The 24410-nt window shown below is 30.2% G+C and overlaps 1 protein-coding gene across 1 annotated transcript in view; it reads left to right on the top strand.

The window, feature by feature from the left end:
- Positions 1-5637: 5637 nt before the first annotated feature.
- LOC111614683 (exonuclease 1-like) overlaps positions 5638-24410 on the top strand; it is a gene marked incomplete at its 3' end in the record, with an annotated part of 38513 nt that continues 19740 nt past the window's right edge. Inside the window, exons 1-2 of the mRNA XM_023356049.1 lie at positions 5638-5870; positions 20365-20484. Of these exons, the coding sequence (XP_023211817.1) occupies positions 5710-5870; positions 20365-20484 (281 nt within the window). The remainder of the gene's footprint in view (positions 5871-20364; positions 20485-24410) is intronic.

Below are 24410 nucleotides of genomic sequence, written 5' to 3'. Positions count from 1 at the left end.
TAGCATCACGTTAAAGGGACTTTAAATGGTTTAAAACTTAGCAAATGTTTACAATCTGATTCTATGGTATCCTCTGTAATTACGAATTTTAAACTATATCCATCGATATCTTCGTAATGTATAATCAGGGATTCAATAACGAGAATGGACAAAGTTCAGATTCAAGTTCAAATACATCCACTAGTTACGTGAAAATTGGTATTGATGGCACAGAACCATTTACGAATGATGATTCCAGTCGCAACGCAATGCATGTAAGTGGTTCAACGATTAAAGAACGATCAGAATATAATTTAGGTTTGAAAGATGTGGATGATTTTGCATTTGTACCATCTACAGATACCTCAGGTAAGGATATTTTTATGTGAAATTGAAACAATTTTTATTCTGTACATTTCACAAGCTTCAGATTATTTGAAATTATAATGAGTCATACTGTTACTAATACAAACAATAGAAATATTAATTATGCATTTGAAACATTTAAAAGTTATTCATTTCAACTTTAAAATATTTAAAACTATATATTAATACATATATTTTTGAATAAAAATAACATATACCAGTATATGTAAATTCAATTTACATGGTTGTTTAAATCTCAGCTCTCTAATTAAATAAATGCTTTAAAATTTATTATAGACGTATGTGCAGTTTAATTATTATTAACGACTGTTTATAAGACTGTTTTATGACAAAAAAAATTAATAAATAAGCAAAATTTTCAAATATTTTGTATCAACTGGATAGATTATAATAAAAAAACCACACCTTTAAAAAATCCAGCAATGAAATTTAATAAATAAATAAAAATCAATCGAAAATGTTTATTTATTAAATTTCATTGCTGGATTTTTAAAGGTGTTTTTTTATTTATTAAAATTTTCAAAGTAGGATGAAAAAATAATGATAATCTATTGCAGGGATGTCCAACCCACGGCCCATTTAATATTTTTATGTGGCCCACTACACCCTAAATTTTTTACATACATTTTTCATTTACTGTATTTTGGTAAAGTATGTTATAAAAATTATTGTTTCACTGGATACACTTTGTTATCGTAATGACATAATTAATGCTTGAAAACTGTACTATCCCACATGCATAACATACTGTTGTGAGCAATTCTTTTCGTGCATGAAAAACATCAAAACTGCTGAAAGAAATAAGTTGAGTGATTCCTATTTAACTAAGATTCTTAGAATTCAGACTAGTACCATAAAAGCAGATATTGACAATATTATACAAAAATCACATTGAATTTATTTTTATTTTGTGTGAGTATAATTTTTTTTTTTCGCTGTCAATAATTCAGTATTTTTGTAATTATATATATTTGTTATTAAAATTTGATATTCACATTTTGAACTTTTTAAAAGTGTATATTTATATAAAGTATTTTTGTGGCCTACTGAATATATTAAAATTTCTAATTTGGCACATTAGGAAAAAAGGTTGGACAATCCTGATCTGTTGAATTAAGATTAATAAAAAATACTTTAAATGCATGAAAAATACAATAAAATTTGGACAATAGATTGATTAAAAGAATCATTTTGCAAATGACATAAAAATGATAAGAAGAAAATAAAATTGGTGACAGGTAGATTTGAAGAAAAAATTTGGAATAGTTTGGAAACAGAAGTACCAGTACCTTAGAAAAATTTACTAAATGCATGAAATGAGTCATTATTGAGGATAGTAAAGCAGAATTCAAAAGTAAATTTACTAAAAGTAGCTTCTGAGATGGAAATGTTTTTTGGGAATTTTTAAATTCAGAAACAATATTAAAAAACAACAAAAAAGTGAAGAATAACTAGAAATAAACTATTGGAAGTCTTAATAAGATGACAAAATTACAAACCTTTGTTCCTAAATTTTTAGGAGTTTTAAATTTCTTTTATAAGTATTAGCTATTGTTTATAACAATAATACTTTTATCAAAAATTCAAAACTCCTAAAAATATATATGTTATGGACTAAGTGATTATTATAGGCATTATTCATGTTGCCTGTTTTTCATTATGAATAATGAAAAACAAAATTGGACACTGTAATAAATTTCAGGATTTTTATCACAATTTTTTAGATTGATCGGTCACTATGAATACTGCTATCACTTGGTCGGGCAAAGTGATGATAATACCTCGAGGAGTGATCATCTGACTTACGGTAGCCAATCGGCACTCGTTGCTGATTTGCACATGCAAATTGCATATAGTATCAAATTTAAAAAATTTATGCGATCAGTAGTTAATATTGTATGAGAGTTTAATTTTACTTTTGCCTCTTAAAATATTGTTTTCTTCAATTAGTAATTAAAATTCACTGTGTTTAGTGTTATTACTCGTTTTTTCGTTAATTCGAGTGCTTTCGATGAATATATATTTCCGTCGTCTTCAGGCGAATAAAATGTTTTAATCGAACATGAACGTTCGATAGAAGAACACATAAATTTAAAATTAAATAATTTTCCATACGATTCCGCAACGGTTTGAATTACGTGCGATGTTACGAATATTACATCATATTCGTAACATCGCACGTAATTCAAACCGTTGCGGAATCGTATGGAAAATTATTTAATTTTAAATTTATGTGTTCTTCTATCGAACGTTCATGTTCGATTAAAACATTTTATTCGCCTGAAGACGACGGAAATATATATTCATCGAAAGCACTCGAATTAACGAAAAAACGAGTAATAACACTAAACACAGTGAATTTTAATTACTAATTGAAGAAAACAATATTTTAAGAGGCAAAAGTAAAATTAAACTCTCATACAATATTAACTACTGATCGCATAAATTTTTTAAATTTGATACTATATGCAATTTGCATGTGCAAATCAGCAACGAGTGCCGATTGGCTACCGTAAGTCAGATGATCACTCCTCGAGGTATTATCATCACTTTGCCCGACCAAGTGATAGCAGTATTCATAGTGACCGATCAATCTAAAAAATTGTGATAAAAATCCTGAAATTTATTACAGTGTCCAATTTTGTTTTTCATTATTCATAATGAAAAACAGGCAACATGAATAATGCCTATAATAATCACTTAGTCCATAACATATATATTTTTAGGAGTTTTGAATTTTTGATAAAAGTATTATTGTTATAAACAATAGCTAATACTTATAAAAGAAATTTAAAACTCCTAAAAATTTAGGAACAAAGGTTTGTAATTTTGTCATCTTATTAAGACTTCCAATAGTTTATTTCTAGTTATTCTTCACTTTTTTGTTGTTTTTTAATATTGTTTCTGAATTTAAAAATTCCCAAAAAACATTTCCATCTCAGAAGCTACTTTTAGTAAATTTACTTTTGAATTCTGCTTTACTATCCTCAATAATGACTCATTTCATGCATTTAGTAAATTTTTCTAAGGTACTGGTACTTCTGTTTCCAAACTATTCCAAATTTTTTCTTCAAATCTACCTGTCACCAATTTTATTTTCTTCTTATCATTTTTATGTCATTTGCAAAATGATTCTTTTAATCAATCTATTGTCCAAATTTTATTGTATTTTTCATGCATTTAAAGTATTTTTTATTAATCTTAATTCAACAGATCAGGATTGTCCAACCTTTTTTCCTAATGTGCCAAATTAGAAATTTTAATATATTCAGTAGGCCACAAAAATACTTTATATAAATATACACTTTTAAAAAGTTCAAAATGTGAATATCAAATTTTAATAACAAATATATATAATTACAAAAATACTGAATTATTGACAGCGAAAAAAAAAAATTATACTCACACAAAATAAAAATAAATTCAATGTGATTTTTGTATAATATTGTCAATATCTGCTTTTATGGTACTAGTCTGAATTCTAAGAATCTTAGTTAAATAGGAATCACTCAACTTATTTCTTTCAGCAGTTTTGATGTTTTTCATGCACGAAAAGAATTGCTCACAACAGTATGTTATGCATGTGGGATAGTACAGTTTTCAAGCATTAATTATGTCATTACGATAACAAAGTGTATCCAGTGAAACAATAATTTTTATAACATACTTTACCAAAATACAGTAAATGAAAAATGTATGTAAAAAATTTAGGGTGTAGTGGGCCACATAAAAATATTAAATGGGCCGTGGGTTGGACATCCCTGCAATAGATTATCATTATTTTTTCATCCTACTTTGAAAATTTTAATAAATAAAAAAACACCTTTAAAAATCCAGCAATGAAATTTAATAAATAAACATTTTCGATTGATTTTTATTTATTTATTAAATTTCATTGCTGGATTTTTTAAAGGTGTGGTTTTTTTATTATAATCTATCCAGTTGATACAAAATATTTGAAAATTTTGCTTATTTATTAATTTTTTTTGTCATAAAACAGTCTTATAAACAGTCGTTAATAATAATTAAACTGCACATACGTCTATAATAAATTTTAAAGCATTTATTTAATTAGAGAGCTGAGATTTAAACAACCATGTAAATTGAATTTACATATACTGGTATATGTTATTTTTATTCAAAAATATATGTATTAATATATAGTTTTAAATATTTTAAAGTTGAAATGAATAACTTTTAAATGTTTCAAATGCATAATTAATATTTCTATTGTTTGTATTAGTAACAGTATGACTCATTATAATTTCAAATAATCTGAAGCTTGTGAAATGTACAGAATAAAAATTGTTTCAATTTCACATAAAAATATCCTTACCTGAGGTATCTGTAGATGGTACAAATGCAAAATCATCCACATCTTTCAAACCTAAATTATATTCTGATCGTTCTTTAATCGTTGAACCACTTACATGCATTGCGTTGCGACTGGAATCATCATTCGTAAATGGTTCTGTGCCATCAATACCAATTTTCACGTAACTAGTGGATGTATTTGAACTTGAATCTGAACTTTGTCCATTCTCGTTATTGAATCCCTGATTATACATTACGAAGATATCGATGGATATAGTTTAAAATTCGTAATTACAGAGGATACCATAGAATCAGATTGTAAACATTTGCTAAGTTTTAAACCATTTAAAGTCCCTTTAACGTGATGCTACACCTCACTCATAAACTTATCGTATTATAAATATTAATATTAATTTTTTAAAATGTTATTATATATATAACGTTTGCGTCAATATCGTTAATATTCTGCTACAGACTAAAAATAGTTAAAAATTATTTTTACTCATATTACTGTATATAGAATTCGATTTGATGCAAATATATTAACACGGAGATTCGCCATTATAGTTCTAAATGATATCAAAAGATGGCTTTACTGTCGTTTTCTACATCGATACCGTTGTCCAGGAAATATCCCTTTGGAAACGAGAAATATTTTTTGTTATTATAGAAATATAAATTAAATAAATATTTTTAATTAGAAATATGAAAAGTTTATTCTATAAGATAAATTATTTTTTTTTGTTAGGAATACAAAATTAATACGTAAGAAATTTATTTTTATAAATTGATTTAAAAAAGGGAAATTATTAAAGTAAATTTTATCTTCGTCAATTAATTTTGTATTTAATTTATTAATTTATACCAGTATTTCATATTATTATTTAAACTTAATAGTATTAAGGTTTAATAAGGTATATGTAAGGATGCGTAAGAATTTTACGTAAATTATTTATTCGGTTCAGGGAAAATTCCGGGAAAGTTTGATAGATAGTGAGAAATCGCGGGAATTTGGAAATTGACAACAGAATGGGTATACAAGGATTATTGCCGTTTCTGAAAAAAGCGAAAAAAGAAGTTAATATTAAAAATTTTAGTGGTTGTACAGTTGCGGTAGATACTTATTGTTGGTTACACAAAGGTGCTTTTTCATGCGCTGAAAAGTTAGCGAAAGGTGAAAAAACTGATGGGTAAGTAAAATAGATGGCAAATAGATTGTATATAATTTTATGTAATATGAGGATTTTCCCAATTTTTTTATTTAAACAAATCAGTCCAAATCATCATGTGTAAAATAAAAATTCTGCTTGAAAAATCTTTGATATAATACCAATCTAAAGTCTTTTTAAAGTAATTTGCTATGTGTTTTTAACAAACAAAATAGATTATATAAAAGTACAATAAAATAATGTAGCTTATCAATACAATGGCTGCATTTAGCAAACTCGACAGTTCGGAACTGTTGAGTATTTTTTGCCGAATGCTCTCTACAGCAACGCTCTTTCAGAACATGTTTGGTGTTTTGATGTCACATTTGGTAGTGTCTTTCATTTATGCTACCTATTACTACCTGAAACTGACCAATGAAGCTTTTTGTTCCAATGCATACATCACTTGTTGTTCGGTAGATCCAGATTGCTACGTAACGGCTACAGATTTTCTCAGTTACAACTGTTGAGTCTGCTGAATGCAGCCAATGACATCAAGTGTAAATATACAAAATACAGTGAAACCTGCTAATGTGACCACCAAAGAGACAAGCTCAAAGTGGTCCCCTTATGCAGAAAGAGGGATTACAGTGTGGAGCAGAACTATACTCCAGTGTAATTTTTTTAAAAATATTTTGAATTATTTAGAATAGATAAAAAGATATGTAAAATTTTGTCCATCAACATCATCTAATGACACATACCAAATATCATCCTATCGATTAATCCATCAAGTTATGCAAGAACAATCATTTCACAGTGGCAGGGATCGCACTTCATTTATTAATGTGGCAATAAAAATATAATACTGATGGTAGCAAGTGATGATGAAAAGCCTAGTTTGCTTATTTTGACATTCAGTTTGAAATTAAATCAAAAAGCATCCTCTCCTTATTGCTAACAAGAAGAGGGCCATACGTTTGACTCTCTGATTTGAACGAAGCCTGGTGAGCATGTAGCCTTAAACACAAAAGCTCCTTGTCCAAATAATAGGACCCACTTCTCAATTGTTTCTGAAAAATATAAGCTAAACAATGAATTTTCAGAGGCCTAAGTCTGAAAGTTTAGCAGTGATAGCCAAGTGGATAAGACCACGGGCACTGGTGCTAGATGGCGTAGATCAGACATAAAACTGGCACACAAACTGGAAATATATACTAAAGCAACCACTTCACACCTAAGCGATAATTCCAGCAAATGAACAACAAAAAAATTTTAATGTTCAAACGTTTTCGGCCGTCTTTCAGATGCCCTCGTCAGGAAAAATTGCATGGAATAGAAAAACAGTTCTATCTTTTTCACANATCATTTATTCAGATTATAATAAAAATGATTATTATAATCTAAAAAAAATAACCAAATAAGAATATATATTTAAAATAAATTCAAATCTTAATGACTGTAAAGTTTTATAGATAAATTTACAATATTTTGTCTTGTTTTAAAGTTTTTGGATTTCTCTATAATAATTCTTTATGTACAATATCACATCTTATGTCATCAACCAAAATTTAATTTTAAAATACCAATTTTGCATTTTTTGTAATGACAATAGTATCTGAATTTATTTAAATAAATATTTAAGTTGGATGTTGTAAGTACATAGTAAGCATAAGTTTTAATGTATTAGCATTTTTATATTTATACATTCTCTAATATTGTAGAAAAGTTTACTTATAAATAATATAAAATATAAGATTTATATTAAACACATGACTATATTTTATAAATTATATTCATTATTATATATGAAGTATATTACATTTCTCTATTATTATGTAAACATAATAATAGAGAAATGCTATAATTTATCTAATATAACAATCATTAATATGAAGCAAAACCATCAGAAATTTAAGAAGACATGCTACTTGTGTTCACATGAAATTTAATATGTTCATAGATATAACAATGGTAATTTTTTTCTAATAATTGATTTTTTGATTAATCAATAATTTTGTATTCTATAATCAAGATATCGATTAATTGGTTTGATTCAATATTGAATATATTCTAATCGTTAGTGCAGTAGGCCTAAACACAACACACAAAAAAGAAAAAACACCCATATACACACTATGTGATATTACCATACAAAATCCACTTAACCTCACATATTGTAAAAGATTTTTTTTAATTAACAAAAAGATGCAGAAGCACTAGTAGGATTTCATATTGAAAAATGAAAAACAGTGGTGAACAAAGCAGCAGTAATAAAAACTAATTTAGAAGAATAACCTGGAAAATGTAAATTGATAACACTTCTATAGAACTATCAAACAAAACAATTACATTCTATCTCCTTAAATAAAGATAATGTCAAACTAGCAATAACTGTAAAAATCATGTATGCAATGAACATTCATGTTGTGTATGTGTAAATTGTCATAGTAGTAGTTTTTTCATTTCATTTTGTGCAACTTAGAATAATAAATGAAAATTCACAATCTATGCATGTTTTTGTTTATAAACAAATCCAATAACAAAAAGAATAAAATTGCAAAGATGTTTTTAAATTAATATTATTGCAAAACATTACATTGAGCTGTACATTGTAAAAATATATATGTGAAAAAGTACATTGAGCATATGACACTTTGTGTATAAACATACAGATGCACTCATAATCATGTTATGATAGCACACGATATGGGTGTATCTGTTATGCTTCATACACAAAATGTCATGATATGTCATAATCGTAGTTTAATTATGAAAGGAACATAATCAATCTCGGTGATTAATCTGCATTATAAAAATATTGATTAATGCAATTATTTTAATCACGATTTATCGATATTTATCTATTATAAATGATTGACCGATTGTTTAATTTTCATGACCATTGTTTAATAAATGACTGTAATATAGATAAAAATAATGTTAAAATCCTATACAAAGAGAAAAATATGTATAATAGAAAATTTAAAGAAAGTATCTCAATCTTAACAGCCAAAAACTGTATCAAATAAATCTGTAATCTGCAAACTGTATCAAATAAAAATTTAAGTGTAAAAATAAATGAGAATTGGATGAAAATATTATAATATACGCAATATACATTAATGTCGATTGTAATTATCTATAAGAGTTATGCTGTTGTTAATATTAATAATAACTTCCTTTGTAATATGCAAATCAGTACAACACTGCAATGCAGTATGTAATGCAGGTACAGTTAAAAAACAATAATGTAAAAAATTGTCTATTTCGATTTTGAGATGTGTATGTGATTATGTCTAAGACTCCTGGATATTGTCAAATATATAAAAGATCATTTATAACAAATTTTAATGAAATTACTCCACTTATTGTAAAATAAGTTGTGCGCACCAATTAAGACCTTGTATGTATAACAGATTAAAAATGGATATGGTAAGAAATATACATTATTTTAATTCTGTTTTGTAAGATATTTTATGTAATGTTAAAAATTGTATTTTTTTTAGTTGACTGATGAGGGGCTTTATGCCCGAAACATGCTGTTGTCACGTATCAACTAAAAATAATGGAAATAAAGCCAAGTGTTTAATTATAACTCAAATGTGAGTTTGAAGTCCAACATATTCGCAAAACACGGTTTCAAAAACAACATAGATATACTTATAGGAGTGAAAAAACCAAAAAGAAGTTTAGACCCAAGAGTAATTCTTCACAAGATATTCCATTGCAAGTTTCTCTAATATCCCTTCTTATTAAACTAGACATAAAAATACTGTTCATAGATTAAAGAGCCTCTCAAGTGCTCACTAAAAAAACTATAATCTGCATATCATATACAGTGAAATTCCATTAACCTGGCATCCAGTGGACCATGTGTTCTAAATATGTCCGTGAGTAATCATATATTGGCAATACACTCAAATTATATAAGCATTTTTGATTCCCTATTGTCAAATGAGAAACATCAGATTTTAAATATTCTTTTAGATCAGGGGTCGCCAAACTTTTTTAACTGTCGACCCCCAACCACTTTCCAAAACCTCACATTGACCCCCACCGTAAAGTTTTATTATAAGTGTAAGTGTATGAGCAAAATAAAATACGTTGTGATCTCTGATATCTGTATAAGAAAAAAAAACAAGGTTGTAACCCATTGCCACATCGACCCCCTAATCGACCCCCTAGCCGCATCGACCCCCCAATGATGTTGCATCGATATAGACCACTTTGGCGACCCCTGTTTTAGATCAAAAGCCAGTGTACATCCAAAGAAAATTATACTTTGTATCTAGTGGATTTTTAGGAGTTGATCCATTATGTGTTGTTGATCAGCAATCAAAATTATTGTTACAGAGAAAAACTGCTCTCAATTAAACAATTTAAAAACAACTATTAAGGAAGAACAACCTGTACTAATAAAAAAACATGTTCTATCATAACAATGCCAGATCATGCACATCTTTGGTCATTAGACAGAACTTGTTGGAGTTCAGCTAGATGTGCTATTCCAGTGGTTCCCAATTAGCTTTTCCTGTGTACTACTTCAAGAAAGAGCTCAAACTCGCGTACCCCTTATAGCAGAAATTCCTATTAATCCATACTAATATTATAAATTCGAAGGTAATTCTGTCTGTTGTCTGTTACCTTTTCATGTCTAAACCGCTGAACAGGTCTTAATAAAATTTGGCACAGAGATAGCTTACATGTTGGAGATGGACATAGGCTACATTTTACTGCAAGAAAATATCTTACTCCAGCAAGAAAATTCGATATAATATGGGTGAAGCTGTGGATAGACAGCTAGTGATTTTTACATTTATTACCTTTAAAATACAATTCTAATAATAATGAAAACAATATAATTTTAATGCGACAAATGTGCACGATTTTCTTTACACAACTTTGTAAAATCTAGTTGCTTTTTGGTCAGCTTCAGTCTCAAGTCATCTTCGAGTTGAAGTTGGTGACGATGTTTAGTTTTCATGTTTGTCATGGCCTAAAATCCGCTCTCGCAGACGTATGTTGTGCAAATGGTAGTAAATATTTTATTGCCGCTTCGCAGACATGATGATAATGATAATTTTTGTTTCTTGCCTAAGAATTTCATTTAGGTATTGTCACAAATGCATTTTTTTTTAATGAAATTTCGAGAATATTTTTAGTTATAAATAAACGAACTTGTGCATTCGACATCATGTTGTAAATTGCCGAATTTTTGATGGTCCATCCATTATTTTTTTGATTGCTTCATCTCATGCATTTAAATTTTAAATCGACTGATTTTAGATTGTCACACGTACCCCTTCATGCAATTTTGCGTACCCCCAGGGATACGCATACCACTAATTGGGAACCATGGTGCTATTCTATTCTCCATATTTGCCAGATCCTGTGCTCTCAGAGTATCATTCTGTTTTTGTTGTTTCAAAATAGTTCAAATGAAAAATAATTAGAGAATTTAGAGGCAATTAAACTGCACCTAGATACCTTTTCATGGAAAAAACAATCAAATTTTTATGATGAGAATTACAAAATTACCCAAAAGAAGGGGAAAAACACAAAATAATGGCAATTATATTATTAAATGAAATTACATTTAAATTTAAAAATTAGTGGTTAACCTATATTTCTAATTCAAATTTTTAGTACAGTAGAGTCCCAAAAACTCGGCCTAATATGGACTGAAGGGTGGCCGAGTTTCTGAAAATGCCAGATTATCTGGAATGGGGTTAAAAAAGAATAAGTATGAATTTTTCCTCAGAAAATACTGTACTGTACTTGTATGTATTGTTTGCTTGAGAATACAACAGAGAATAAACTGCCCAAATACCCTTCAACAAAAGAAAAGTACATACCTTATGAAGGTACAGAGCCTTTACTACATGAAAATGAAAATTAATGAATACACAGTGTACAGTAATTTACCTGATAATACAAACCTCAAAAATACTTTATAAGGCATAAAGCTGTCTATAATGAAAATTAACTAGCTGACTTTGCAAAAACTGGCTACTTTTTTTAAAAAAACGCGTAATGTCCTGTTGTCTTATGCAATGCACTCTGCGTTTTGCTGCTTCATCACAAAGACAACGAAGGAACAGTAAGTCCATTACCGATGCACCTTGTTGTTCAAAATACTGAAGGGCAGTTTAGACAGCCTTTAGTCCCTCACTATGTGATATTTTAGGAGCTTGTACGATGGAGTCCTCAACATCATTTTCCGATATATTTTCATTAACTGTGACAGCAGCAATAATTTCTGCATCAGACATAATGTCTTGCTCAGTATCATTCTGGAACCACTGTTCAATGTCATTTTCATCGGCTTCTGCACATCCAGGAACTCTTTTCAGGATGTCGAGTAAGTTTACATTTTCTGCAACATTACGTTCAACAAACTCATTTCCCTCGTGATCAAGGAGTTTTCACCAGGAACGAACTAGTGTTAATAACTCTTACTCATTCCATGCATCCGCCACCCAGCCAACATCCAATAGGTTAATTTTCTTTAAGTTCTGATAAGACCTTGACCATCATCGTTTGCAGAAAGAAGGGAGGATAACAGCTTGCGCCGAGTTATCTGGACTGCCAAGTTTTCGGGACTACTGTATCAATATATATGTTATGGACCAAGTGCATAGGACCATTATTTATAATGCCCAGCCATTATGAATAATGACTAAAATGACTGCACAGCCTGATAAATATTGATTAAATTATTAAATTGACCAGACATTGTGAATACAGCTACATTTCCTTAGGCAATTTGATTTAAAAAAAAAATGCCACTTTTTTTCATTAAGAATTATTTTTGTGAATTATTTCAATGTATTTTAAAAACAATATGTGATCTTTTAAAAGTAAGTATTATTAACAGTATCAATTAAACTTCTGAAATGTCAGTTTTTGGTATAAATCATATTACGTCAATCAAAATTCAACTTAAAGGAAACTTCTGGAATATCATTTTTGTTATATAAAACTTTATTGTTGTTAGTTTTAAAGAGAGTTTCTAAATCTTTCTCTGTATTAATTAATGTTGGTCAATGATTCATCATATATATAATTCTTTAGTCCAACTTTTTGCTCCAAACATGACCTCATTAGAGCTGCAGTTTATACCAGTATGATGCCCTCGATTTTTCATCAGTTGTACAACACGTAATCCTTCCGACCACTTGTTAATATTGTTAGTCTCCAACCAAGAACTAAACATACTTTTCTACGTCTTGATTTCATCTTTCTACTCAACACTAACTTTGAGAGTGCTTGAGCTTTCCGTGCTCTAGCCTAATTCAGGCCGCATATTACTCAGTTCTTCAATGACATTATTGGCGAATTCTCTGCCGTTATCGTTTTGAAGAATACCGGGTGCACCTAAAATTGTAAAAATGTCTATAAGGACATAGGCTACATCTTCAGCCCTTTTTGGTTTTTAATGGTCGTAGTTAAATGAATTCAGATCAAGTGGTCTTGGGTCACGAGTATAAATTTGTATTGCTCATCGGCTTGCGACTGCATATCTGTAAGATCGATCTGACATCTCGAGTTCATTTCATTACTAAAATTGGTTTAACTACCAAGCCTTTTTAAGAAATCTTCTGATTTTTCTGATAAATTTCACATAAGTTCAAGTAAACTATGATCACATTTTGTATTCTTTGTAATATTTTTATATTTTGTACTTAATTCTTTTTCNATAAAAATAAATTCAATGTGATTTTTGTATAATATTGTCAATATCTGCTTTTATGGTACTAGTCTGAATTCTAAGAATCTTAGTTAAATAGGAATATTCAAGCAATTAAGATTTTGATGACATTGGAATTACATAATATATTTTTCAAACAATTTTCAGCAGCATCAACTATATAGCCTTATATATATATATATATATACTGTATATATAGTCTTACTATCAACTGTATATAGCTTTGGCCTCCAGAAAGTGATGACATTCTTGCACAACCTCTAAGTGAAATTTCTACACTCGGTACATCTCCAACAGAAATGAAATTTTCTTTACAAACAGTAAATTGGTTTCTGAAATATAATATATAATATGCCATGTTTGGTACCCAGTTTGTAAAGGTTTTTATCTTCAACCACAACAACAACAGCTAAAATATTTTTTCCATAACTGCAGGCTCCATATACATCTGGTACATGAATCTTTACTCTGTCACCAACATTAGCTGTTGGGTATTTGGAATTCAATGTATCAATCATTTTTTCCTGCTTGCCTTTTTTAAGATTAGATAAGGCAATTTCCTGTTTTAGACACTTATTTTTTCTTCTATTTTTGAATCAACTGTTTTTCTTCATCACCAACTCTGTAGTACTAATAACATCCTGGTTTTTGGAAATCAGCATGGTTAGGTCTTTTTCATGTGAAAGAAACATTTTGTTTTTTGCTGACAGATTTCACATAAGTTCAAATGAATTATGATCTCCCTTGCAATATTTTTATATTTCGTACTTAATTCTTTTTCATATGGTTTCTGCCACTATGGCCAATAGCAATATGGGCATCAGGCAATAGAAATATTACACTGAAGAAATATTACATTCACACTGAAATATTTCTTCAGTGTGAATGTAATATTTAATCAGGCACAATTAATTTTCCTATTTCTCTGATAGATACAACCTCATATCTATGTAAATGCATATTCTTCCGATAACTTCTAAGTCACTTTGATTTTTTACACTTTCACTTTTTGTATCATTGTCAAATATGTTGATTTTGTAAAAATTTGACTGTTTTGACCTTTTGATACTATTAACTTGTTTAATCAGTTGTTGAAGTGGTTATTCATATCACAATGATTGCTGCATGATCATTACTTTTTTCAAAGAAGAAAACAGTATAGGCTAGTATGCTATTCACGCCAAGTAACATTAATTAGTAATTAAAACTCACTGTGTTTAGTGTTATTACTCGTTTTTTCGTTAATTCGAGTGCTTTCGACGAATATATATTTCCGTCGTCTTCAGGCGAATAAAATGTTTTAATCGAACANATCCTCTCCTTATTGCTAACAAGAAGAGGGCCATACGTTTGACTCTCTGATTTGAACGAAGCCTGGTGAGCATGTAGCCTTAAACACAAAAGCTCCTTGTCCAAATAATAGGACCCACTTCTCAATTGTTTCTGAAAAATATAAGCTAAACAATGAATTTTCAGAGGCCTAAGTCTGAAAGTTTAGCAGTGATAGCCAAGTGGATAAGACCACGGGCACTGGTGCTAGATGGCGTAGATCAGACATAAAACTGGCACACAAACTGGAAATATATACTAAAGCAACCACTTCACACCTAAGCGATAATTCCAGCAAATGAACAACAAAAAAATTTTAATGTTCAAACGTTTTCGGCCGTCTTTCAGATGCCCTCGTCAGGAAAAATTGCATGGAATAGAAAAACAGTTCTATCTTTTTCACAGTTTTCAAACATAGCTGTGTTCTAATTTTTAACATTTAAACAATGTTGAATACAAAGATCATTATGTATTACAACATATAATTAAAATATTTATAAATAAAGTTTTAAATAAATACAATAATAATATATATGGTGTTAATATATAAAATAATATATATGGTGGTAATAATATAGTCATTGTTAAAAGTTAGCCTGATGTTTTAATGTATAAACAATGTGCGATAGGGAAAAATTGTTTCCTTTACATCGCCTAAAGCTAACTTTATGCTAAAAAATCATAGTTATGCTTTGTGGCTTTGTAAATAATACTTCCAGGATTGTGGAATTGAAATATAGTTGGAGTTAATGTAACCTCCCTTCATGCCCACTATATAAATTTCAATAGCCTCCAACGAACGTAAGTCATGTTGGTCAAACACCCTGTGTAAAAGCGTAGCTTCATCCCAACAAGGAGAAATTCCGGGTTCAGTAGCATACTGGGCTAGTGCAGTATTATACTTCCCCTTGGACACATCATACTTGTGGTCTTGTATTCTAGTCTTTAGAGATTGATACATTGACCTGATGTATGTTATATGCCTATTGAAACGATTATCTTGCAATGGAATGCGGTACACTCCTGATGCTTTCTTGTCCTCAGACTTGTCTTTTGCATTAGATAAGATTCGAAAAATTTGTTTTGTTCTGTTGGAGGGATGGTTCGTAAGCTATATCCACCCGCTTGCATTCTGCATCATTAAGCCTCGTGTCGGTGGTAGTTATCGTAGATAGCTGATTGGCAGTGAGCCTGTTTATTAAGGATTGGTGGTACCCGTGTGCAGATGCTATAGACTTGATGCATTTCAGTTCCATGTGTGTATTGGAAATGTCCGAGCAATGGGAGAAAGCCCTAGCAACTAGAGCCCGGAAAGCCGCTACCTTAAAAGGCCAAGGGTCTGCTGAGTTAGCAGGTATAAAGAGGGAAATGTATGTGGGTTTGCGGTAAATAGATGTGGTTATATTTTTATTCGCCATACTAATCTTGATATCCAAGTAGCTAACCTCTGTGCGACTTTCCTGATCTAATTCTAGTGTTAGGCCGTAGGTGTTGTTGTTAAAAACTTTTAACACCTCTCCTATATCAGGTTTGGTTTTCCATATAATCAAAATATCATCTACAAATAACGCGTATAGCTAAGGATATTGTGTTGTAAGCTTACTAAGACTCTTTCCTCTAATTTACATAAGACGAGTTTGCACAGATCCCCCGAGATAGGGCTACCCATCAGTACTCCTCTTGTTTGGATGTAAGTTTGACCATCAAAGTAGAAAAAGGAAGAATAGCATAATATATGCGTCAGCTCTAATATTTGGGAATGGAATCTCTGGACGTCAGGTGTGGTGGTGAGAAAGAAATCTCTTAGTGCACAGAAATATGGTTCCAAACAAATGGAAGGGAACATTGATACAAAATTGAATACAGTAAGATATTCGTTCCCATTAAGATTTATATTTTGAAGTTTGGTGAGGTTTTGTAACAATTGATGGATACGTTTCTCTAACAAGAACATAGGAGATCTGGATTCATCAATTACCGGTTGGTAGTCGATGACGATGATGTCACTGGTAAGATGATACCTATGTAAACATTGACATCGTTTAAATTTTTACCAACCGACACTCTAACAGACCACAGTGTACCTGAAGAAGGCCGAAAACATTTGCCCTTGTGTATAAACGGCTAGAAACTAGTGAGAAAGGTTTTGTCTTGGTCATTATTCCTGATGTTTAAAGCTTATAAATCAAAAGATTAAAAATTGTGACATTATTTTCTCTTTAGCAAAAACAAACCTCTTTAGATTTAACTCTTTTACATTGTTAAATAAGATTTTTATTTCTCATTTTTTTCACATATTTTACATATTATGTCCTCACAAGCAAATAAGCTTCAGATATTACTGCACATGGATGAAAAAGATAAGTCTGATATGAATATAGGGTAGCACAGTCATAGCATTTTATTTTATTTTTTTTTTTATTTTTAAAACTGAACAATTTCCTGATATCCTCATGTTTGTTACTTTTCAAATATCACAATACTAACATATCTGTAAATAAAAATGAAGAAATAAAAATGTTTTTTAACAAAGTAAAAGAGTTAATCTATAGAGACTTGCTTTCGTTAAACAGAAAATGATGTCACAATTTTTAATAAGCTTTAAAAGTGAGGTATAACAGTAATAATAATTATTATAGCAATTGCTTTTAGCCCCAAGTATAATTAATTTCAGTAATAATAATGCTAATGATGCAGTAAAATAATAATGTTACACATAACGAAAACAAAACTAAATTTAAATTTTGAAGGTTTAAACCTACATTGCTTAGAGCCTAACGTCTTATCCATTGGCTAATTCTGCTCAGAGATGCGAAACTTTCTAAGACTATAAGCTAAACACTAAATTTTCAGAAATGCTTGAGAAGTGGGTCCTATTATTTGGACAAGGAGCTGTTTGTGCTTAAGGCTATGTGCTCACCAGATTTTGTTCAAATCAGAGACCCAAATGTCTGGTCCTCTCCTTGTAAGATTGGTCCTTGGCTTATCATGTTACTTTTGCTGTCCAGACACCAAATTGATAAGGCTACCAGCACCTGCATTAATCAGTTAGTAAAACTGGTAGCAAATTATTTGAAGTGGTGAAAAAAATTTATAACTGGCGAGTAGTTGGAGATATTTTTAAATTTTCCACAGCAATCCCTGCAGTGGTGCAAAATTATATGCCAGATATGTACAAATAGATTAGTATGGTAAGAATATAAATTTTTAATGTATAATGCTGAAGGTAAGTGAATACTGCATTTTTTTTTTTTTTTTTTACTTAGAAATCAAAGTGTAAGTTTCAGCTTAAACATTTGAGCACATTTTAACTATGCCTTGATGAAAGGTGCTAACTGAGTTTGAACAAAGTCAGATTGATGGTTTACACTCAAATGGCAAGTCAATAAGTGAAATATCTGCTATCATTTGATGCTCTAGAGATGCCATTACAAAATACAATAATCCAGACAGTTATCACAGTAAGATGAAATGAAGATTAAGTGAAGATTGAAGGTTGATCATCTTCACATTTAAACCTTGACAAAAGTCCTACCCCTCTCAAGATATATTACCCTCTCTATCTCCCCACCCTCTCGGCCTTTTACCACCAAAATATAATAGCATCAATGGCCCTCATATACAAGCCACCATGCCAAATTTTGTTTCTTAATGCTTACTCTATTCTGAGATATTAATTGAAATAGACACCAACACACACATACATGGAATTTCTTTGCCTTTATTATTATTATTATTCAGGTGGTCTCAAAACTTTGAGATTTGCAGAAAACTTGGAGGGTCAAATTTGACACAATTTCAATACTTTTACTTGTTATGTATACATAACAGCCAGGAAAGTAAAAATAGAATAATTACAAAGACAAAATAGAATGAAAATCTAGCTGCAAAGAAATTGGTAAATAAACATCTCGTACAAAAAGATAGAAAGTTGTCACTTTTGTTGGGTTTTAAAAAGCAAGCAATTTTAAGTAAAATTTGCTCCTTATAGTAAAATCTTGTTAAATTGAAAATTTTCATACAATGAAGAGATAAGAGTAATATACACCAACATTTACAGTAGATAAGACATCTGTCATTTGGTCTGTAATGAATAAAAACACAAAATGAGAACAAAAAACAAGCACTTTCAATAACTAAATTTATTATTTCACAAATGATATAACATGAATTAAGTGCAAACATTATAGAATATCAATAGCACACTGAACAAAATTTAAATTTAAAAATTACTTAACAATGTTTTGAATTTAACAAGAGAAGGATAACAATAAAATAAATTAGAACATAAAATTTAAATTTAGAAAGATTCATTTGAAAATTATATTATACAAAATATTTAAGTTTTTTGTTTTTACTTAAAACTTACTATTTGCAAAAGTGAGAATGATTGATGAAAATTTCTGTATATATTTTCAAAGAACCCGTTTTAACTCAAAGCTTTAAAAAATTAACTCAGTGCTCGGGTAAGAAAAAACTGGACTGATTATAGTGACTGCGACATAGAATGTGTAGTATGTAAATCAAACACTACAAGTTTCAAGTTAAAATATGTTCTTTAAAAATACATACAAAAATTTTTGTAATCTGTTATTTTTCCTTTTTGCTAATAAGTTTTTAATAGAATGAAAAACTTAAATAATTTTATAAAATGTAATTTTGCATACATTTTTACTTTTCCAGATGTTATGTATACATAACAGGGAAAAGTATTAGAATCATGTCAAATTTGACCTTCTGGGTTTTTTGCAAATTTCCACACTTTGGGACCTCCTAAATCCAAAAAAACAAGAAAATGACAAAAAAAAATTTGTGTGTATTGATGTTTGTTTCATTTAATATCTCAGAATGGGATGAAGATTAAGAAACAAAATTTGGCATGATAGCTTGTATATAAGAAGCATTGATGATATTGAATTTTAGTGGTTAAAAGTCAAGAAGTTGGGGAAAATATCTCAAGAGGAGTTGGATTTAATGAAAATTTTACTCGTTATTAGCATTTACATTTTTTATTTTATAAAACCCATTTTGACCCTCAAAATTAAGGTTTTTGACTTTTTATAGTAATTAATAATATAAAGATTTTTTTATAACAAAATCTCATAACAAACAATTTATTTATTAATAGCATGATTAATAATTTAAATTTTTATGTGTTGTGTTTTATTTTTAAATCAAAAGCTGCTAAATTAAACATTAACATTTTTATGTATTTTATTATTATTCTTTTGTTAAATTCAAAATTTTATGTGCTATTAATATTCTAGAATGTTTGTACTTAATTCTGTTTGAGTTATATCTTTTGTCTGATAATGTAAATTTATTTACTGAAAGTGCTTGCTTTTTGTTCTATTTTTTTTTTTTTTTTTTTTTGTAATACCAAAAGATAGTTGTGTCCTGTTTTATTTATTTTTCATACTAGTTTTTCTTTTTGCTTATTATTTTAAATTTCTTAATTAAATGTAATATTTGAATTGTCTAAAATCTATTTAGGTACGTACATTATTGTATGAAAATGGTAAATATGCTACTAGCAGCTGGAACCAAACCAATAATGGTATTTGATGGAAGAAATTTACCATTTAAAAGTATTACAGAAGAAAAAAGAAGAGAGTAAGTTTTATTTTAAAATATTGCAATGTTATACTATAAACCTGAGCTTATTATTAATGTTACCTTGAATAAAATATTCTTTTTAATTTGTATGTTTTTATTTGTACATTTAATATGTTTTCAGAGAACTCAAATGTAAAACTATACAAATAGATCAAATATTAAATTTATTGAATGAAATCAAATGTTAGTTTTTAATTGGTGGCTGGTTGTTAGGGACCAGAGAGGCTAGGATTTATCTAAAATTTTATCAAAAAAACCAAAACACTTTTATTTAGCTGCCACACCAAGCATGCACATCTGTGGATATCTTTGAAGTTCATTGAAAAAAATGAAGGAAAAATGTTTTAAAAAATCATTAGAAAACTACTATTATTTGGTGGAATTATTCTTTTTCTTCAAATAATGAACTAATGAACTGATACAAAAACTTGTGCCAAAATCCTTGCCATTTTAAAACCCCATAAAGAAGCAGATGACCCAAAAAATTTCCATCCAATTTCTCTCTTCTGCATACCTTTTAAAGTTATTCAAATGTATACTACTGCAAAGAATCACATCAATAATTGAACCATTTCTGCCTCCAGAACAAGCTGGCTTCCAACAAGGATGTAACTGCTGTGAACACGTACTCACACTGACTAACAGTATTGAAACAGGCTTTGAGCACAAACTAAGAACATGTGGAGTGTTTATAGACCTCTCAGCAGCTTATGACACAATGTGGAAAAATGGATTATTACTAAAAATAGAAAAAATTATTTGCTGCAAATCTGTACTAAGAACATTAAATCAGATGCTATCAAAACCCTAAGCTTCAGGTAAACTTAGGAGGAAAAAAGGCAGGTATAAAATCTTACAAAATGGCGTGCCTCAAGGGCCCATTCTTTTGCCCACTCTCTCCAATGTTTGTACTGGTGATTTACCTAGACTAAATTGCAAAAAGTTCATCTAATGCAGATGATATTGCTTTAATCATCCAAAATCATAGTTTCTAAGAACTGGAAAAGGTCATCAGTACCAATTTGGAAAAATTGGAAACTTATCTATGTGAGGTCAGCCGATTAGGGATGGGGTGTTCGACAGCCGAGCGGTTCTTTCTGTCGTGTGGGCGCTGACTGACTTCCTGAGACAGGTTTACCATATAACCGTTTATTAAACATAGAAATTTTCCTTACAAATTACTTGTTAGACGAGGTAGCACCCCAAAGCGCACGGATAAAGTTCGAAATAAAGTTCGTAAAAGTCGGTTTTCGTCACTAGTGGATGGACACTGTCGGTGAAACACTCGGTGGGCCCCGGGGCGTTGATTACGGCTTTCGGCGACTTCTCACGGACGAACCGACGAATCTGTCGATTGCTAGGAGCACCCAGAGAACGATGCTTCCACGATGTTCCAAAATGTCCTTTTTTTTTTTTCTAAGATCTGGAGCACGCCCGTCCAGGAGACGACACACTACGTATCCAAACACCAAGAACCAAAAACCAAAAACCAAGCCCCTTTGTCTCTTGAGTCGCACGGTTTTATAGATTTCTTAACCGTCGTCGCCTCTCCATTGGTCTCTCATAGTCACCTGGTGACAATTTGAAACCTAATGAAGGGCGCGGGAGAGGTCAACGTTGCGACTGAANGCTGAAAATGCCACTAAAAGGAACCCGAATTTAGTCGAGAGAAGACATCATGCGAAATCCGACGGACCGGCTGATGGCCATTCCAAAAGATGCGTTCCAGCAGTGTTTCCAGCAATGGCAGGAACACTGGGAGAAGTGTATACATTACCAAGGAGACTACTTTGAAGGGGATTAGGGTTTTGTACCTCAAAAATAAATTAATTTTTACTGACCAAAGGTCCGATACTTTTTGAACAAACCTCGTTTACTAAAATTCTGTAGGTTTAGGAGTTTTAAAGATTTTTGAAGTTACTTCAAATTTTTTTTGTGATCTCATTCTACCTGCTATGAAATTATTTATATTTATTTCTTATTTAGTTGGTCTAAATTTCTTCAAGATAAAAGTATTATCTACTTGTAGATTTCTGTTATTGAGCATAAATCCTAGAAACATTTCAAGAATGAAAACATATACAAAAAATAAAAATTTTCTCAAGATAAATAATAGGGAGGCCAGTGCCAAACTCAACATCAAATTTTGTAATAAAATTCCAGATCATAGTCCTAACCTGACTTATCTTGGGGTTACATTGGATTGTAGCCTTACATATACACAGCACTTATTAAAACTAAAATCAAAAATTGCCACAAGAATTAATCTTATCACCAAACTAGATAACATGGAGCAGAAATGCCCATATCCTATGCACTGCTTTGTTGGCTTTTGTCTATTCCTCAGCTGAATATTGTGCTCCAGTCTGATATCATAGTAATTATAACTGTCTGGTGGATGCAATTAAATAATACAATGAGAACAATTACTGGAACTATAAGATCCATGCCTTAGTCGTGGCTTCCAACACTTGCTACCATAGCCCTGCCATGCGTCAGAAAATGTAGTGTCAAAAATATATTGCAAAATATCCTCATAATACCCTACACTACCCATATATAATGACTTAGGATTATCATCTTCCCAGAGGAGAAGTGGAAACAGAGATGGACCTCATATAACTTTAAAATAAACATTTGGTAGAGGATCCTACTACCAAAAAACCTGGCTTTGAACTACCAAGAGAATATTGGACACAAATTAATAGATTATGGACAGCTCAAGGAAGATGTGCATTCCTCTTACATAAATGATCAATGTCACCATCCTCACTCTGCCCATTAGAGCTGTGAAGACTACTGTTCATATTGCAGAGGAGTGTTTTATTTATTTTGTAACAGAGGGCTTGAAAGTCATTAACAAGGCAACCCTGAAGTGATCTAATGGTTGAGCTTGATTGATACTTGATTGATATGAAACTTTAGGGATCCTCACCACACAAACCCAATGGTGAAATTGACTAAAGACTGTAGTTACATGAGGCTACATGAGTCAGAGTGCCATCTCATGTATGTCTGTGTGCTTTTATGGCCATAAAGTCATATGCTTAATAATAATCATCAGCATTAAGATATTTATCCTAAGTAAATTAAACTTCACTCTGACACCAGGGATGAAATACTAAATACGGATCCTGTTACCGGTGTAATTTTGCGTGAAAAAATCTTCCTTTCACAAATGTTACAGCTCGAAAACATTTGTGAAAGGAATATTTATCCTATCTATCAATAAGACAGAACACACTTATAAAAACTATACAGATTGTTTGGGAGACCAGTTTTTTGATAACTAACTTAGCTTCTATGCCTAATGTGAATCTTTGTCTTTTAACAACCTGCAGATATAATAGTTAAACAGCAATAGATCTTGAGTATAAAAACAGTAAAAAAAAAAATCTTTCATTCAAAATACTGTAGTAACTATGGAAGTAGCAGGATATTATTAGTTACAAACTGTTAATATCTCCATATCATACAGAAAAGCCTCTTGTTAAATTGCCTTTTCACTTGGACTTAATTACCTCAACTTGTCTAAATGTGATGGAGTAGCTTTTAAAATTGATTTGTTGTCATATTGTTGCCATTCCAGAAACATCACAATCTTCAGAGAAGACTTTAGTGTAAGCTTTTAACCTTTAGTGATATTACAGGAGTTGTCTGGCAGAGATGATGATGAATTCTTTTACTGCATTGATATGCAGGAAGTTTTGGGGTTTAAATGATGGAATCTATGCAAACTCTGAGAAATGGACAATGTGATTATATGGATGGCTTGCTCTTACATAAGTTATCTCAAAGTATAACTAGTTATAACTATACGATTTATGGGATATTTTCAATCCACATTCTGACTTTCATTTGAACACTACATTCATATCTATGATGAAATTCTTTTATTCATTAATAGTTCTTTACTGTAAATT

The sequence above is a fragment of the Centruroides sculpturatus genome, unplaced genomic scaffold (genome assembly GCF_000671375.1).
Source record: "Centruroides sculpturatus isolate CEXI.00-Female unplaced genomic scaffold, Cexi_2.0 scaffold2167, whole genome shotgun sequence".
Lineage (NCBI taxonomy): Eukaryota > Metazoa > Arthropoda > Arachnida > Scorpiones > Buthidae > Centruroides > Centruroides sculpturatus.
This window is presented reverse-complemented; position numbering and strand designations above follow the sequence as displayed.